General features: G+C 38.8%; 1 protein-coding gene across 2 annotated transcripts in view; it reads left to right on the forward strand.

The window, feature by feature from the left end:
• STOX2 (storkhead box 2) overlaps window positions 1-20,578 on the forward strand; it is a gene marked incomplete at both ends in the record, with an annotated part of 263,200 nt that overhangs the window by 229,362 nt on the left and 13,260 nt on the right. For both annotated transcript variants that reach the window (XM_080710128.1, XM_080710129.1), the window contains one exon: window positions 12,540-12,692. In XM_080710128.1, the coding sequence (XP_080566254.1) occupies window positions 12,540-12,692 (153 nt within the window). The remainder of the gene's footprint in view (window positions 1-12,539; window positions 12,693-20,578) is intronic.

Below are 20,578 nucleotides of genomic sequence, written 5' to 3' on the forward strand. Positions count from 1 at the left end.
CACAAACTCCCGAAATCATGGGAAAGAGGAATAACACTGGAGCAATGAATGCCCACAACCCCACAACATCAGAACCCGATAAAACAGAAAATCAGAGATTTCTAGAAGATCAAATCAGGAAAATAACTGTAGAAATAATAGAGGTGCTTCGAAAAGAATTCAGAGACAGCCAAAAAGAGATAAAGGATGCAATTAATGAAGTAAAGGCCTCAATTCAAAGCACAAACAACCGATTAGACCACATGGAGAACAGAATCTCGCTCCTAGAAGATGATCATTCCAAAAATGAACGCATAGTTTCTAATCTAGGAAAAAATATCCGACAGCAGGAATCTGACATTGAAGAAATATGGGCCCATTTTAAGAGAGCTAACCTAAGAATAATTGGAATAGAGGAGGGAAAAGAAAGTGAAACCAAAGGGATCAACAATCTCTTCAAGGAAGTAATAGCAGAAAATTTTCCAAACATAGAGCAAGAGGCCGATACACAGGTCCAGGAAACTTATAGAACTCCCTTTAGACAGGATCGGAGAAGAGGATCCCCACGCCACATAATTGTCAAAATGACCAATGTGGAAGCCAAGCAGAGAATCTTAAAGGCAACAAAAACAAAGGGCCAAGTGACATTCAGAGGCAAACCAATTAGAATCACTCCAGACTTCCCAAACCAAGTCATGAGAGCCAGAAGGGCTTGGAGTAACCTATTCCAAACTCTGAAAGAAAACAACTTCCAGCCAAAAATTTCCTACCCAGCAAAACTTTCTATCAAATTAGATGGAGAAATAAGAAGCTTCCATGACAAACAGAAACTGAAGGAATTTATGTCTTCAAAACCAGCGCTAGAGAAAATACTCAAAGAGATTAACTACAAAGAAGAAATAGGTAACACACACCAGAACCAGAGAAACAAGAGTTTCCATCCAACAGACAACTAAGATTGGTTATCTGTGGAGATTCATTATTTATGTTAGTCTTTTACCTATCTCTAAATTGTATTGTTTGCCTTTATTGTTGTTAATTTTTAGGATTTCTAGTTGGAATATTAATATACCTTCAGATAGAGCATTTGAAAATATTTTATACCATTCTATTAGTAACTGTTAACTCTGTTTACATTGTCTTTGGATATACAATATTTTTTTTTATTTTTTAGGGAGTTTGTATACTCTTCTGTTGCCTATGCCATTGAAATCATATCCAAGAAATCACTGCCAATTTCAATGTTGTGAGGTTTTATGACCCAGATTTTCTTCTAAAAGTTTATAGTCTTAAGATTTATATTTAGGTCTTTTATCTATTTTGAGTTAATATTTGTATATGGGATTAGGTAAGGGTCCAACTTTATTCTTTTCCATGTAATTATTATGTTTCAACAATATTTAGTTAAAAGATTATTACTTCCACCACCAAATGTTCGTGGAAACCTTGTCAAAAATAACTTGACAATATAGGGAAGAATTTTGCTCTAGGCTTGTATTTAACTCCAATGGTTTATATATCTGCCTTTAGAACAGTACTACACTGTTTCAATTATTGTAGCTTTATATGGTTTGAAATCAGAAAATATATATCTTCTAGCTTTGTTCTTTTTCAAGATCGTTTTGGGTATCTAGAGTCCATATTCCATATTAGGATAGAGTTTTTTTCTGAAAAATAAATATATAAATATATGATAGTTTCACCTAAAAAAATAGAAAAAAATATTCTCTGGTAAGAAAGAAAGCAAAAAGAAATATTGAAATGTTATCTTTAAGTCATCAAAAGCTTGGTATCAGACAAATGAAACTGTTATGTGAAATTATCATTTTTAATTTTGGATAAATTGCTATAATACTAGCCAAGCATGGGAAGGAGGGATGGGGAGGGAATGGGGTGGGGATCGGGTGGGGGCTGACTGGGCGATGTGTGCATGTATGTCTACAAAAGTTTGTATCCCACTATGATGTATGAACACAGTGCACCAATAAAAAAAAAATACAAAAAAAAATAGGGGGGGAGGTGTAGCTCAGAGGTAGAATGTCCCTGGGTTCCATTCCCAGTACCACAAAAAAATAAATCGTATCATCCTTTTCACTAGTTTCAAAACCTTTCAGTGGAATTGGGTATGGTGATGCATGCTTGTAATCCAGTATTTGGGAAACTCAGACATAAGGAGCACAGGACCACAGCCGGCATCAGTAATTTAGTGAGGCCCTCTGCAAATTAGTTAGAGACTGGTTCAAAATAAAAGAATAAAATAGAGCTTGAGTTGTAGCTCAGAGTTAGAATTTCCTATATTAAGTGCACACAGACACACACACACACACACACACACACACACACACACACAAAAGAAAGAAATGAAAAAGGAGACATCACCACAGACAGTGAGAAAATTCAAAGGATTATCAGAAACTATTTTGAAAATTTATACTCCAATAAACTGGAAAGCAGGGAAGAAATGGATAGATTTTTAAGTACATATAATCTACCTAAACTGAACCAAGAGGACATACCAAGCCTAAACCAACCAATAGCAAGCAAAGAAATAGAAACAGCAATAAAAATTCTGCCATCAAAGAAAAGCCCAGGCCCTGATGTGTTTCAAGCTGAATTCTACAAAACTTTCAGTGAAGAACTAATACCAATACTTCACAACTTGTTCTGGGAAATTGAAAGAGATGGAATGCTCCCATATTCCTTCTATGAGGCCAGTATCACATTAATCCCCAAACCAAATTAAGATCTCAAGAAAGGAAAATTATAGACCAATATCCTTAATGAGCATAGAAGCAAAAATTATAAACAAAATACTAGCTATGCGAACTCAAAACCATATTAAGAGAATTATACACCATGACCAAGTTGTTTTCATCCCACAAAAGCAAGGCTAGTTCAACATATACAAATCAATACATGTTATTCACCACATAAATAGAACTGAATACAAAAACCACATGATCATATCAATAGATGCTGAAAAGGCATTCGACAAAATCTAACACCCATTTATGTTAAAAACACTGCAGAAAATTGGAATAGAAGGAACGATTTCAATATCATTAAGGCAATATACAACAAAACCAAAGCCAGTATCATATTGAATGGGGAAAAACTGCAAGAATTTCCTCCAAATCAGAAATAAGACAAGGATTCCCACTATCTCCACTCCTTTTCAATATAGTCCTTGAGACTCTTGCCACAGCAATAAGACAAGAGAAGGAAATCAAAGGAATTCAAATAGGAAAAGAGTAATTAAAACTATCCTTATTTGCAGATGACATGATCCTTTATCTAGAAGACCCAAAGAACTCAGCCAAAATATTTCTGGAGCTGATTAACCAATTTAGCAAAATTACAGGATACAAAATCAACCTAAAGAAATCAGTTGCTTTTCTTTATGCCAACAATGAATCCACAATGAAATAAATAAAGAAAAAAATTCCTTTCACTATAACCTCAAAACCAATAAAATACCTATAAACCTAACCAAAGATGTAAAAGACCTCTACAAAGAAAACTATAAAACATTAAAGAAAGAAATTGAAGAAAACCTTGGAAAATGGAAAGATCTCCCGTGCTCATGGATAGGCAGAATTAAATATCATCAAAATGGCCATTCTGCCAAAAGTGATCTATAGATTCAATGCAATTCCCATTAAAATACCAATGACATTCTTCATAGACCTAGAAAAATCAGTCATGAATTTTATATGGAGAAAGAAAAGATCCAGAATAGCCAAAGCAATTCTCAGGAATAAGAACCATGCAGGAGGCATCACAATCCTGGACTTCAAAATATACTATAGATCAATAGTAGTAAAAACAGCATGGTATTGGCACAAAAACAGGCATACTGACCAGTGGAACAGAATAGAAGATACAGAAACAAATCCACTCATCTATAGTCAATTAATCTTTGACAAAGGGACCAAACTCATATGCTGGAGAAAAGACAGCCTTTTCAAAAAATGGCTATCCATTTGTAGAAAGATGGAACTAAATCCTTACCTCTCACCATGCATAGGAATCAACTCGAGATGGATCAAAGACTTAGAAATTAGACTAGATAGCCGGGCGTGGTGGCGCACGCTTGTAATCCCCGCGCTTGGGAGGCAGAGACAGGAGGATCGCGCAGGTTCGAAGCTAGCTGCGCGCGCTGGCTTAGGAGACCCTGTTTCCAAATAAAAATGTAAAAATAGGTCTGGGAGTGTAGCCCGGAAATAGAAGGGCTTCCAGGAACCCCAGTACCACCACCAAAAAAAAAAAAAAAAGAAATTAGACCAGATACTGTGAAGTTATTAGAGGAGGGCATAGGCTCAACACTCCAACATATAGGCATAGGCAGTAACTTTCTCAACAAGACCTCCAAAGCACAGGAAATTAAAGTAAGAATTAACAAGTGGGATGGTATCAAACTAAAGAGTTTCTTCTCATCAAAGGAAACCACCAAGAACCTGGAGAGGAAGCCTACAGAATGGGAGAAGATCTTTATCAGCCACCACTCTGATAGAGAGGTAATATCCAAAATATACAAAGAACTCAAAAGACTCTACAATAGCAAAACAACTCAATCAAGAAATGGGCTACTGAACTGAACAGACACTTCACAAAAGTAGAAATACAAATGGCCAATAAATCCATGAAAAGATGTTCTCCATCATTAGCCATCAAAGAGATGCAAATCAAAACTACGCTAAGATTTCATCTAGCCCCAATCAGTGTCAAGCATAAAGAACAAATGCTGGCGAGGATGTGGGGAAAGAGGAACTCTTTCACAGTGTTGGTGGGAGTGCAAACTAGTTCAACCACTATGGAGATCAGTGTGGAGATTCCTTAGAAAACTGGGAATAGATCCACCATATGATCCAGCTCTACCACTCCTGGGTATTTGTCCAAAGGGGTTGAAATCAGAGACCTGCAGTAACACATGCATACCCATGTCCATAGCAGCACAATTTATAATAGCCAAAATATGGAACCAACCTAGGTCTCCATCAGTAGATGAATGGATTGCAAAATTTTGGGAAATACACATAATGGAATTCTATTCATCTATAAAGAAGAACAAAATCATGCCATTCGCAAGAAAATGGAAAGATCTGTCTGGAGAATGTTAAGTGAGATCAGCCAGGCACAGAAAGAGAAGAAAGGACATATGTTTCTCTAATATGCTTAAACTAGGGAGCATTGGGAATACCAGAGGGACTCCAGATAATGGAAGGATAAGAGAGGAAGAAGGCTGAGGTTGATTAATGGAGGAGCTACATCCAAATATGTGTAAAAGTATGAATACAGCATGGTTCACCTGGACACTCATTGTTGGGAGGGGGGAAGGGAACTGGGGGAGAGAGAGGGCACCAAGCACAGACTAAATGTATACCATTTTCAATATGTTCCATATATAAATAAAATTTTAAAAAAAGAAATTGAACCTTCTTTAACAGACCTATGAAGTGGTGAAATAAAGCATTTGGAAACTTAGAAAAACTATTATAGAATTTCTAAACATCCTACAATTCCTTCTTTTGTGTCCAGTTTCTTTCCATTGACTGTTGCAATAAAAGCCCAGGCCTTAAAGTTTGGAAAGGAGTGTCATTTAAAGCAAACCTACAGTAAACTGCTAAAAGTGCCATTTTCAATGCCATTCTTCTTTCAGATTTCAAATACAAATATTTGAAAGTCAAGTATAGTAATCTGGTTTCAAAGGGAGCGCAGCAGCATGTGAGCTGATGGGAGCCATATGCTCTGCCCCCCACCAAGGGCCTTGTGGTCTTGGAGAGAGCGTATAGAAAAGGAGTATGTTTTTTTCCCCAGAATGTTTTTTTTTAAAGTATCGTAGTAGGCCTTCTGTTAAAAGAACTAAACAGCATTTATACATAAAATTGAGGTTAACAAATTGCATTAAATTGTAAAACACGAGATTTGCCTGATGCTCTGCATCAGAGATGTCATTCACTTAAGTGTAACCTCAGAGAGCTTATGATTTCCCCAAGCCCAAGGGCATTTAAGATAAAACTTGGCAAGTTAGTAGTTCTATGAATAGTTTGTTGAAAGAAGTAGAGTTGTGTTGTCCCTGTAGCCTCAGTCTGCATTTTACAGACATGTGTAACTGCTTTTATAAGAAGGCACAGTATCTACTACATGTGATAATTTTATTGGAATCCATAATTTTAACTTTAGTGTTCATTTTGGCAGGAGGGATAACAAAAATGGCACATGTTAGACCTGAGGAACAAAGTCAGGTCATATTCTGAATTAAAAAGAGTATATAGGACTCCCTTTTTATAAGGGAAACATTAATAGCTAATATAATATATTTAATCATTACTTTTAAATATTAGAGCTGGCTTTTTCAGCTCAGATGGACATTAGAAAAGTCTCCCACAAACAAGGAAATAGAACTGGTCACAAATGCTGTATTGTGATCTTTCTGCTCCATTGATAGAAAATCATAGAACTTTGGAGCCTGAAGAAATCTTTGAAAGGATTTCACTCAAACCCTCATTTTACAGATGAGGAAACAGTTGCAGAATGGGTAATCATATTTGGTTTTAAGAGACTGTGTTCTTATTAATATACATGCTGAATGTTTTCTTTTATTGCAAATTTACCGTAGAATGCAGCATAGTTTAAGAACTGTGTTTGTAACCAGGTTGTTTTGGTACATGAACTTCATTAGTGTCAGAGATAACTCTTCAACCCAGAACATCGATTAACATTTTCATGAAAAACAGTATTTAAAAATAAACAGAAAAACATAATAATTGATCATGGATACAGACTTGGGGGGCCAGATTATTTAAAGAAGGCTCAAATAGAAGATGGATCTTAGGGTACTTTTAAGAGTGTCATGTATTGTAATGCAGTTCACTTGGAAAAACTATGGCTCTCTGCTTACACAGTTGCATGAAGATGGGTACTTCCAGGTTAAATGAAAGAATTTTATGTTCTTTTTTTTGTCCATTTGTTAGTTTTTAGTAGGCATATTTTGAAAAAAGCTGTGAATACCATCCTAGAGAGGATGAATGTAAGCTGGCATGAAAGTACATCTAAAGCGTTCTGTTGTCAGAGAACCTGAATTAATGACTGAAAAAAATAATAATGGCATTCATAAAAGACAGTATTCTTTTTACTCACAAAAAGACCCAAGATGGGAATAATTTTAGAACTTGAGGGCATAAAGGCATTTGATATATAATAGGCACTCAAATATTTCTTAAAAGAATGAATTAGGTAAGAGGACTTTTTGGAAATAATCTCAAAGTAACTGACCAAAAGTTATTTGTGGGAGGGAATAGAAGGGTTTAAGTAGTGTGTATATATATTGTAGATGATATATATGTAGAGGTAGAGGTGACAAGCTCTGAGTAATGTATCAGAGCACGCTGGAACCTGCAGGATTTCCACCTGTTGTTTCAGGCCCTCCTTGTCAACTCTGTAAGCAATGATAGGTGTCACCAGTTCATTTGCAGTTACTCAGGGGTGATTTTCTAACACAAATATGTCATGTGGTTCCTCTGTGTAAAAATATGAGTGTGCTTTACGATCATCGAGAGTTGGATCTAAGCCTTCTGGTCTACCAGAGTTGCTTTTTCTCTACATCTCACCAGCAGCTATTACAGCTGAGCCCAACAAGCCCAGCTTCCCATGCTCTGAATGCTCTCCCACCCCTGTGCAGGGGATCCATCTTTCATTCCATTCATCGTTCACTCCAATAATTTATCTTGTCTTCATGCCAATAATCTAACAAAGTACTTTATATGAAAATAGTGTCTAAATATCCCCTGGCCTATTTTAAACCTTAAATGCTCATAAAGCCAAAGTTTACTTACTATTATAATATTTTCATATCTTAAGTTCACTTAGAAATTTATTAAATGCTTACTCTATCCAAGGTACTATGCTTGTATTATCTGAATTTTCCTATATTTAAGTCCCCTGAGGACTGTACTTAAATGGATGTTGGTAAGAAAATAAAGCTAAAATAAAATCTATTTACTTCAATTTTTTCAGTACAATAGGACAAAATAGTGGTTTAGAGAGAATTCTTTAGTCCACAGAGTACCTACCTACAAGCTTATACTTAATTGCTTTTGTGAATGTGTGCAGAACTCATTCTAACAATATAAAAATCCATCCTATAAATTATAGACAAGTTATAATTCATGTAAAATGTGGGATATCTGTCAATTATTTAGATTATGCTGACCAACAATATTTTAGCAGTATTTACATTCTCTTCTTATTTGAAGAAATATTTGAAGAATAAATGAGTTGTTGGAAGAATTTTCTAGTAGCATATTTTTAGAATGACAAGTTTGCTCATCATTAAACAGGTTGATGTAAGATCTACAGAAAATCTTGGTAAACCTGAGTAATGTGTTGTTTTGAGAGAAACCTATTTTTTAATATAGCTCTAAATACATGTAAACCTCACTTAATATTTATCTTTCTATGGAAACTACTATGTTTTGGAGGACTATTTATGGACTAATAATTCAGGAGAAACTTAAAAATGCATGACTGCAAATATTTGGTCCTTTTGGTTTGTAATTATTTATAAAAATATGAATAAAATCACAAGCCTTTAATATACACTAGAAAATTCCTTGGATTATAATGTTAAATGGATATTCAGTCATTCAACAAACATACTGGGTGGCTAACGTAAGCGCTGCATTATCATAAGTACTAGGAATGTGGCGTTCATGTTTCCTTCTGTCTTGAAGCTTATATTCTTGTGGGTGAGACAGACAACAAAGTAGTAAACACAAGCACATCCAGAGAATGGAGACAGTACACTCCAGTCATGTAACAGGGCTCCCTGAGTACATGATGTTTCACTTAAGACCTAAAGGATGAGAAGGATCCAGTCTTGAAAAGGTCTGCCTAAGGAGCATCCCAGGCCAAGGACACAAAAAATACACAGGCCCCGCCTGAGTCCAGCAAAAGCCTGCCATGTTTCAAGAAGAGAGGATCTTTTTAAAATTTTTTTTGGTGGTACTGTGGTTCCTGGAAAGCCTTTACCTCCAGGCTACACTCCCAGACCTATTTTATACTTTTTTTTTAAATTTGGAAACAGGGTCTCTTAAGCCAGCACGGCTGGCTTTTGAACCTGCGCGACCCTCCTGTCTCCGCCTCCCAAGCGTGGGAATTACAAGCATGGGCCACCACCCTCGGCAGAGAGGAGCTTCTGAGTGTGGGTTAGGAAAGAGATGATGAGCAGACAGGGTGGTCCCAAAGGTGGCTGGACAGGTGCAAACTCTGTAGGCCTAGTAAGGAGTTCAAATTTCCCTCTACATACAAAGGTCATCACTCTTGGTTTTATGCATGAAAGTGGCATGATTTGTTTTCCTGAGAGGACCCTAGCTATTCATAAGAGAAGGAAGTGTCAGGAGCAGAAATGAAGATTGAGCATCATCAAGCCATTATAATGGGTCTGGTGAGAGATGGTGGAAGTTTGGAATTGGTGTGGGAGTGGATGGGGCTGGGGGTGGGTAGCACTAGAGATGGAATAGAGGGAACAAGTCCAGAAGCATTTTAGAGGTAGAGTAGATGGGATTTGCTAGTGGAATTGCAGATGGGAAGGGAGTGGAAAATAATTTATCTTAATACAATATAAAAATAAGATGGCATAGAGACAGTTATTTAGAGCATACAAATTTCATTTTTGCTCCTGCATTCAACATTATTGCACATATTCATTATTAGAGTGAACCTGGGCTTTTTAAAGCATATGCAATTCAAACACACAGAATGCTGCTTCTTAGAGTCAGTCGGCTTCAGTGAATGAAAATAAATTCAGGAGATGGCAATGAAGCTAAGCAAGTAGTTTCAGCCAGAAGCATAGGATGAGCATGACTTGAAGTAGTTAATTTTGCTATAAGCCATGTCTTTTCTACAGAGAAGTTTTCTCTGGAAACCTATACAAAATCAAGAAATTGTTCAACCTGCATATTTTATTCATACTTAGATCTTTGTATCTTCAGTCTTCTGAGAAGTTCTTAGCTATGAGAGGCAAATTTTAGAAGTATTAACCTCCCAACTGATACACAAGTCGAAAGCTCCTGGAGTCTGCTTGGATCTCCCCCTTTGACAGCCCATCCTCCTTTCCATCTGATATTTAAAATAATTTCAGGAGACTTTGGGGTCCAAATGGATAGCCTAGTAACTCAGCAAGAAAACTGGCCTCAGTGTCCCGCATCATCCACTGTCGGGGTGGAGTGAGAGAGAAGGAAGCTCAGAAGAGAGCCTGAGAGCCTGTGGTGAGCTACTGGGCTCACCGTGGGAAGGCAGCGTTGAGTAGGTGTAGCTCCCAGCTCCTGGCTCTGCTGCAGCTGACTGCCAGCACTAGTTCACTTGACATATCAGGCTTCAGAATAACATTTTGTTTGAATAAAGAGTGCACCAGTTCTTTCAAAAGTTTTAAGTGCACTGTCCTAGGGAGTAGCAAGCTTGCCCATTCAGATAGTCCAGACCACAGAATTCTGACATTTTTTAGTCTTTGGTGTAAATTTGGCTTCCTCAGCCACTGAGCAAAATTCCCCAATAACACCCCCAAATCCTGTGTACTAACTGCCACCCGCAACTCTCCTGACAAGTATTGTGGAATTTTTCAGAGTTTCTCTTTATGATTCTTATGTCTCAGAAGCATGTGGGTTTTCAGTCAGTCAGTTTCTGGGTTTTTGCTGATTTTTACCTCCTTGGACTTTCTCTTTTTCTGAATTTGGGTGTTTTTCCCTCCTTTTGGCCACCAGGACATTGTATTTTCTTCTTTATTTACATCTTGCCAATAGTGGAGCCACAGCAGAACTGATTGAGCCTTACTTGATGGGGTAGGGATGGCACTAAACTGAGCTGGGCTTGACATGGTGGTTCAGGGCCTAACCTTGGACACTGGAGTCCTGCTGTTCTGTCTGATGCACATGCTAGAATGTCCCCACATGTGGGGCTCTCCCCAGCCCTGTTGTCCAGTTTCATCCATCACACCATTTCCTTTCTAGTCTATCAAAGCAAGGTTCAGGTTCTATCCCAGAAGACTGCTGTACTCTCCTGCAGACTGGGTGTTGTGGACAGCATAGAGTTAGCACTCTGACAGTGAGGACAGTGAGCTGGTCCGTCCCAGAGCACCTGCACATCTTTTGGGCAAGGTGTTGCTTAATGTAGAGTCTTAATACAGTCAGGAACAGAATTCCTGGCTCTCCCTGCCTCCAGGTATTCATCCATGTGGCCACCACAGTCATCTTTTTTTTGATTGGTGCATTGTAGTCATACATTTTAATGGGGTACAAGATGGTAGAGGCATACATACACACATCACTCGTTTAGCCCTTCCCTAGTTCCCATCCTATTCTCTCCCCCCTTCCTCCTCTTCCTCTTCAGTGATTGACTTTAATATGCTTGTGAATGTACCTCATGTACATTAGGGAATTTACCTCTCCCCACCCTGCTCACTTAGGTTGCCTTTTTTGCTCATCTGTGGTTTCTCCTTCTTGGTCTAGAATTCCTCCATTTTCTCCCTAGCTTCTGCATATTAGAGAGACCATCTGATTTTTTACTTTTTGTGACTGACTTATCTCAGTCATCTTTTTGAAATTTTCATCTGCCTGTTTCATTCCTTACATTCCTTCCATGGCTTGCCACTCCTCTTAGGATGAAAGCCTTGGGCACTCTGCTCATGGTTGGCTCTACGTACCTGTCTTCTCTACTGCTCCTGAGTCCAGCTACCTCCAGCCTCCAGGCCCCCTCCTACTCCCTAACACTGGATTCTGATTGCACCTCCTTGGAAAAGCCTTACAAACTCCTGCTTCTGGTTTGTTTTGCTTTTATTGCTTTCGGAGTGCTGAAGATCAAACCCTGGTCCTTGCACGTGTTAGGCAAGCAGCCTACCACTGAGCTTCCATCTTAACACAGCTCCCTGCTTCTGAGCCCTACCTTGACCCAGTAGTGATACATCACCCAGCTGTCTCTGCTCCAAGCTGGATGTTCAGTGTTCTCTGTGCACCCATCACGCATCCCAGTGACCTTTGACCTACTTGTCTGTCTCCTCCATGGAAATAGAAACTGAGGGGAAAGCTGCTTGCAGGAGGGGAACTCACTCACTTTTTATCTGCAGCTCCCAATCCCCCAGCAGATGCCTGACACATACAGACACTCAACACTTGAATGAATGAATCATCAAGTTACAACAAATGCATTTGTCGAGATGTGAATGGCAGTTATTAAATAAATCAGCTCCAAAGCTAATAAAAACAGAAACCATTTTTCAAAGCCTTGTTGCTGCAAGACTTTCAGTACTCATCTGTTCAAAGGAGAGCTCAGGTTTTAAAGACTTTCATTTGTAGAGGCCATAGGAGCATCCACTGTGTGTGGAAGTCTTTCCACCTAAGTGGAGCTGGCCACAGCCATGAGCAATTTCAGTGCTGAGAGTTGATTGTGTTCATAATCCAAGGGAGAGGGGGAAGGCACGAGAGGGCGTGTGTGTGTGTGAAGGAGCGTGTGAGACAAATGACTGGGTGTCCTAATGAACCACTCACTTGAAAATTGTCTTTCTGCAGGTGATGTATCACCCATCAGTATGTCTCCCATCAGTCAATCTCAGTTTATTCCACTCGGGGAAATCCTTTGCTTGGCTATCTCGGCAATGAACTCTGCCAGAAAACCTGTCACCCAAGAAGCACTGATGGAACACCTGACAACATGTTTCCCAGGTAATGAGAAAAGATTGGAGCACTTTTCAAATGCATGTGTGCTCCGGTGGCTCTTGGACTTTAAATGGACTCTTTTTTTCATTTTTAACTGTAGCAGGAGAAAATTTTCTCCAGCACTGACCAGAAGCCTTTCTTAACTGCCTCATTAGAAATTAAGGCGCCTCCTGCCACTCATTGGGCACATGTTTATAATCCCAGTCCTTAGGAGGATGAGAGGAGAATCATAAGTTTTTGGGCAGCTGCAGCTACTTAGTGAGGACCTCTGCAACTTAGTGAGACCCTGTTTTGAAAATAAAAATAGAATAGGACTAGTGGTGTAGCTCAGAGATATAATGCCCCCTGGGTTTAATCCCTAGTACACCAAAATAAATAAATAACTAAACAAATAAACAAACACACTTGGTAAGGTAATTTCAGGCTAGGTATGATGACACATGCCTATAATCCCAGCAACTAGGAAGATTGGGGCAGGAGAATTATAAGTTCTAGGCTAGGCTGGGTAACTTAGTGACACCCTGACTAAAAATTAAAAAAAGGTTGGGGATATAACTCATTGGTAGAGTACTTCTGGGTTCAATCCCAAGTATATAAAAAATAGTAGTAGTTGTTATATAGTACTATAATACTAATAGTTATCGTTATTATTATTTCACTGCTGCTATGATAGTCCATAATTGGCACTGAGCAAAAGAAATTAAATCATAATCCATGAAGAATCTAGTAAAAATGACCAGAATTTTATTCAAACTTTGCAGCCCAACCTCTCTTAAATACATGAACATGATGTTTCAAGAGTCTAGTTAGGAAAAACTGGAAATTTTAATCTAAAAGAGTTAAACTACAAAAAAGTAAAGTTAAAAAAATAAGCCTACTATGCAACTTTGTGTTATGGCTGGATGAACTTTATGAAAATATTATTTGATAAATTAGTTAAGACTTCATTTAAAAAATATTTGCTTTTCTCTTAATGATTACAAAAAGAAGGCAATATTCCAGCTGCTGTATGTCCTTGACACCTCTGGTGCTAGAAGACATTAGGAGTGGCGATGAGCCAAAGAATGCATGCCCCATCTCAAGAGAGGGGAGACCCACTACTTAGGTCCAGCATACTACCACCACCCCAACCACACTAATGCCTAGAATCCTGCCAGCATTGCCAAATCTAAGTGTTCAAGAGGATGTGGAAATTCAGTTTCATGTGAAATCTCTACAATTCCTTAAATACTGGCAATTGTATGTGTGGTATGTATCTTAACATTTGTATTCCAGCAACATGCAGGTCAAGGTAAACACATTATGAAGCCACTGGGTTGCCAACTTGGTGTGGAGAGAGCCTGTCCCTATATTGAAATAGAAATTATATTATGAATGAATGCTTAATGGATTGCTCATTCAGCTTAAAAGAGACTCTAGTAAATACAAGCTATTGGCTATTATTGTTCAGCTTGTGCTACAAGAATGCTGGGTAACAACCACAAAACTTCAGGAGCCTGCAGCAATAAGTGCCCATTAGCTCCTGTGGGTCTCCAGGAGTCAGCTGATTCAGGTGGGCCTAGCAGGGAAGCCCTGACCACACTCAACCTCTTTGGAAAAGGGGCGAGTGGAGGCCTCTTCTGTTCATAGGGATGGCAGCGGCCCAAAAATAGGAGCCCATTGCACAGGGCTCTTCAATCCATCTCACCCAATCTGTTATTAACTGTGCATTTGCCAAAGCAAATTTAACCAAACCCAGGTCAAGGTGTGGGGAAGTGCACCTGCGCATGGAAAAAGGTTGGACGTTCCAATTCCAAGCAGAATAGTACTCTTGGCTCTCCTCGCTTTTCCACTTACTTGAAAGAAACTTTAAATTTTTCTCCCAGTGATTTTTTTCCTCCTTTTTCAGTTTTCTGAGAAATGTTTTGGTGTACTTTCCAACCACTAACATGAACCCATTCTTGCAAACTGTAAATTACCTTAAAATTTGTAACATGTTATTATCTCTGAGGATTCCTCACTATCTGTCACTTTTCGTTAACTTCCAGGCAAACTTTTTTCCTTTAGTAGTAAGATAAGCAGAATCCCAGGTGAGCACTATGTACGGGCCATCCATAAAAGATTTATACCTGGGTAGTCTTCTGGCGGCAAACAACCCAGCCACTTTTTTTTTTTTTTTTCAGTACTAGGGATGGAACTCGGGCATTCTTCTTCTGAGCTACATTCCTAGCCCTATTTTTTAGTCTTTATTTTGAAACAGGGTCTCACTTAGTGAGGACCAGCCACTTCTTAAATCCTATGTTTTTATATAGCTTCACGGAGAATTGATTGCATACCTCTCATGCCTGGGGGAGCACAGAAAAGGGAAGAACACATAGCCAGTATGGGATAGTAAAGTGCTTCTCATTGCCAAGCCAATACCAAGTTGGAATATGTTGTAGAGAAAGCCATAGATTATCTGTATTTAAGAGAACAACTGCTTTTCTAAACATCTTGTTAGCAAAGAGCTAACCTTTTGTTTGGTGAACTTTAATCCCAAGGCCATGGTCTTTAGAGGAACTGAAAGGAGCTAACCACACCTTTCTCATCTGTGTGACACTGAGGACTACAGAGCAGCCCTAGAGGTCTGCAAGGACACTGTAAAACTTGAGTCGGGGCAGGAGCTACAAACACTGGTCTGTAGACCTACTGGGGCCCACCATGCCTATCTGATTTTATACTGTCTTTGGTTCCTCATGTGGAAGTGGCCAAGTTGAATAATTGCAACAGAGGTCATATGGCTCACAAAGCCTAAAGTGTTTACCATCTGGCTCTTTATAGAAAAGTTTACAAGCCAGGAATGGTGGCCCATGCTTGTAATCCCAGTGCTTAGGAGGCTGAGACAGGAGGATCGCACAAGTTCGAAGCCAGCCTCAGCTACTTAGTGAGGCTCTCAGCAATTTAGTGAGACCCTGTTTCCAAATAAAATACAAAATAGGTCTGGGAGTATAGCCCGGAGGTAGAAAGCCCCTGGGTTCCACCCCCAGTACCACAAAAAAAAATTTTTTAAAGAAAAAGTTTACAACCCCTTGTGTAGGACATCACAATAAAGTGTCACACAGCAACGGCTCCAGATTTTAAACTAGTATTTCATAAAGAGTGAGATTTTGTTTCCTGCCTGCCTCCCTTCTTGCTTTTTTATCTTCTCATTCCTTCCATTTTTTCTTTCCTCCCTTTGATTTTTTTTGTCTTAATTTTTTTGCTTAAGCTACCACAACAAAACACTTTTTAAAATACCTTATTGGTGCATTGTAGTCATATGTCGTAATGAAATACAAGACGGTGGAGACATACATGCACACATCACTCAATTAGCTCTTACCCACTTCCCACCCCATTCCCTCCCTCTCCCTCCTCATGTTTGGCTTAGTGACTGACATTGAAATGTTTATTAAAGTACATCCTGTGCATTAGAGAATTTCTCTCTCCCCCCCTCCCATCCTCTCAGTTAGGTCTCCTTTTTTGCTTATCTGTATTATCTTCTTCATCTAGAGTTCCTCCTATGACCCAGTTTTCTCCCTAAAACACTTTAAAAGAATTTTTTTTCCAAAATCTTGCTTGACATTTCTTTTCTTTTTTTTTTTTTTTTTTTTTTTGGTGGTACTGGGGTTCCTGGAAGCCCTTCTACCTCCGGGCTACACTCCCAGACCTACTTTTACATTTTTGTTTGAAAACAGAGTCTCCTAAGCCAGCGCGCGCGGCTGGCTTTGAACCTACGCGATCCTCCTGTCTCTGCCTCCCAAGCGTGGGGATTACAAGCGTACAAGCGTGCGCCACCACGCCCGGCGCCTTTTCTTTTTTTTTTTTTTTTTTTTTTTTTATTGGTGCACTGTATTCATACATCATAGTGGGATACAAACTTTTGTAGACATACATGCACACATAGCCCAGTCAGCCCCCACCCGATCCCCACCCCATTCTCTCCCCATCCCTCCCTCCCATGCTTGGCTTAGTGGTTGACATCTAGTATTATAGCAATTTATCCAAAATTAAAAATGATAATCTCACATAACAGTTTCATTTGTCTGATACCAAGCTTTTGATGACTTAAAGATAACATTTCAATATTTCTTTTTACTTTCTTTCTTACCAGAGAATATTTTTTCTATTTTTTTAGGTGAAACTATCATATATTTATATATTTATTTTTCAGAAAAAAACTCTATCCTAATATGGAATATGGACTCTAGATACCCAAAACGATCTTGACAAAGAACAAAGCTAGAAGATATATATTTTCTGATTTCAAACCATATAAAACTACAATAATTGAAACAGTGTAGTACTATTCTAAAGGCAGATATATAAACCATTGGAGTTAAATAAAAGCCTAGAGCAAAATTCTTCCCTATATTGTCAAGTTATTTTTGACAAGGTTTCCACGAACATTTGGTGGTGGAAGTAATAATCTTTTAACTAAATATTGTTGAAACATAATAATTACATGGAAAAGAATAAAGTTGGACCCTTACCTAATCCCATATACAAATATTAACTCAAAATAGATAAAAGACCTAAATATAAATCTTAAGACTATAAACTTTTAGGAGAAAATCTGGGTTATAAAACCTCACAACACTGAAATTGGCAGTGATTTCTTGGATATGATTTCAATGGCATAGGCAACAGAAGAGTATACAAACTCCCTAAAAAATAAAAAAAAATATTGTATATCCAAAGACAATGTAAACAGAGTTAACAGTTACTAATAGAATGGTATAAAATATTTCCAAATGCTATATCTGAAGGTATATTAATATTCCAACTAGAAATCCTAAAAATTAACAACAATAAAGGCAAACAATACAATTTAGAGATGGGTAAAAGACTAACATAAATAATGAATCTCCACAGATAACCAATCTTAGTTGTCTGTTGGATGGAAACTCTTGTTTCTCTGGTTCTGGTGTGCGTTACCTATTTCTTCTTTGTAGTTAATCTCTTTGAGTATTTTCTCTAGCGCTGGTTTTGAAGACATAAATTCCTTCAGTTTCTGTTTGTCATGGAAGCTTCTTATTTTTCCATCTAATTTGATAGAAAGTTTTGCTGGGTAGGAAATTTTTGGCTGGAAGTTGTTTTCTTTCAGAGTTTGGAATAGGTTACTCCAAGCCCTTCTGGCTCTCATGACTTGGTTTGGGAAGTCTGGAGTGATTCTAATTGGTTTGCCTCTGAATGTCACTTGGCCCTTTGTTTTTGTTGCCTTTAAGATTCTCTGCTTGGCTTCCACATTGGTCATTTTGACAATTATGTGGCGTGGGGATCCTCTTCTCCGATCCTGTCTAAAGGGAGTTCTATAAGTTTCCTGGACCTGTGTATCGGCCTCTTGCTCTATGTTTGGAAAATTTTCTGCTATTACTTCCTTGAAGAGATTATTGATCCCTTTGGTTTCACTTTCTTTTCCCTCCTCTATTCCAATTATTCTTAGGTTAGCTCTCTTAAAATGGGCCCATATTTCTTCAATGTCAGATTCCTGCTGTCGGATATTTTTTCCTAGATTAGAAACTATGCGTTCATTTTTGGAATGATCATCTTCTAGGAGCGAGATTCTGTTCTCCATGTGGTCTAATCGGTTGTTTGTGCTTTGAATTGAGGCCTTTACTTCATTAATTGCATCCTTTATCTCTTTTTGGCTGTCTCTGAATTCTTTTCGAAGCACCTCTATTATTTCTACAGTTATTTTCCTGATTTGATCTTCTAGAAATCTCTGATTTTCTGTTTTATCAGGTTCTGATGTTGTGGGGTTGTGGGCATTCATTGCTCCAGTGTTATTCCTCTTTCCCATGATTTCGGGAGTTTGTGCCTTCTCTGGGTTCTTCCCTTGGGTCACTATGACTTCGCTTAAGGTGCTCTGGATCTCGAGTCTGTAGTATCTCTGACCCCACTACTCTTTTACTGGGTTGTATCACAGAGTCTCCAACCCAGGGAGTCGATAGAGGCTGCTTTAGACTATGGGGGGGTGCCAGGTTGCACGTTCTCCTATGGTGTGATATCTCTGCCACCGCCTCTCCCCCACTGGGTCAAGTCCCAGGGAGTACAGTACTGGGATTTCTCCTCTGTGGCCCGCAATTTGACTCACTGTTCTTGAGTACGCAGATGTAGCTGTACCGGACTTGGTGAATTTGCTGCTGCTGCCGCCGGTGGCAATATGGCGCCGCCTCCACACCCTCGGCCGTGAGGCTGGCGTATTTTTTCTTCTCTGGTTTTGAGTTCCACTCTGAGTCCCTGCAGCGCGTGCTGAGCTCAGCCACTGGGAGCTTTAGATGTTCCCTGCTCCGAGAAATCCCGCCTGGCTGTTCCGCAGCGGCTCACCTCGGCTTGCTTTAGCCGTCCGGTGAATTCGCCACTGCCGCCGGAAGTAAAGCGCTACTGCCGCATCCTCGGGCGTGAGACCGGTGTATCTCCTCTGTGGCTCTGAGCTCTGTTCTCAGTCCGCTTTCTCTCTGGAGCCTGGTGATTTTTTTGTTTCTCTGGTGATGGTGTTTTCTGGCTATGAAAGGCGCTGATTTTGTGGTAATGGAGATTGGTTGTTAGCGGGGCTCATAAGCCCCGCTTTTCTCGGTTAACATCTTCCCGGAAGTCAGAATTTTTTTTTTTTATTGGTGCATTGTAGTCATACATCTTAATGGGGTACAAGATGGCAGAGGCATACATGCACACATCACCCAATTAGCCCTTCCCCAGTTCCTTCCCCATATCCTCCCTCCCTCCTCATGTTCAGCTTAGTGATTGATATGTTTGTGATATGTCATATGCATTTGGGAATTTCCCTCTTCCGTCCTTCTGTCCCCCTCAGTCAGGTCACCCCGTTTGCTCATATATGGTTTCTCCTTCTTCTTCTTCTAGAGTTCCTCCTATGACCCTTTTTCTCCCTAGCTTTCACATATTAGGAGGAGATCGACAAAACACTTTCTGAAATGTAACTGATTAAAATCTACTAAAAATAGATTTTCTACATCAATGATAAATTGCTATAGGGATTTAAACATCATAGTTATTTTCTGTTTTTGTGAAGGCATGAGTATTTCTTTTATCTATTTAAATAAGGTTTGAAGTCTAAATATTACTAAAATATTTGAATTCTCATATTTTATGCATTTTTATAAATAAAAAGAAGAGTCTAGAATATAGTGTCCTTCTGTTTTGGACATCCTTATTCTAAAAGAGAGTTTTCCATGTAATATCTCCTAGTAAAAACATCTGATATACTAAAACAAGTCTTATTTGTCACCTTTTATATAGGCTGAATTTTTAAAAAACCAACTCAACAACTTTATATACCAGTTTCCTTCACAGAATCAAGAAAAAATTTTAATAAGGCTTAAAAAGAATAAATATATTTCTCACATTTTTAAAGAACTGCTCATCCATTTCCCCAGAATGGTTGATCATTTAAACTGGGCTAGTACTTGTTATGTTGTTAGAATCGGATCTTCCTGGGAGATGGCTGATCTTCAGTGAAACAGTTAGATGTCTAAGGTTGGCTACAGGGTTGAAATTGGCTAAAGAATTTAAGAGTATAGAGGATGTTAATATGTTAATACTGCACTGTGCTCTACTTGCAGTTCATCTTATCGAATTCTCCTTCACAAAGAAGAAGAGTAACCTAAGGAAGCATATTAAACATTTTCAGTCTACACCAGGTAGTGCATGCCTGTAGTCCCAGCTACTTAGGAGGCTGAGGTAGGAGGATTGCGTGAGCCCAGGAGTTCCAGGCCACTTTGGACAATTCAGCAACACTATCTCAGAAAAATAAATGAATAAATTAAAAAGCCATAACCACCTTCAATCTGAAATGTTTAACACATAGAACATGTTCCTGTACTCTGTGTTCTGACAGTTGGTCAGATTTCCAGGCTGAAAACATTATGTAGGTC

The sequence above is a fragment of the Muscardinus avellanarius genome, assembly GCF_963383645.1.
Source record: "Muscardinus avellanarius genome assembly, chromosome: 14".
Lineage (NCBI taxonomy): Eukaryota > Metazoa > Chordata > Mammalia > Rodentia > Gliridae > Muscardinus > Muscardinus avellanarius.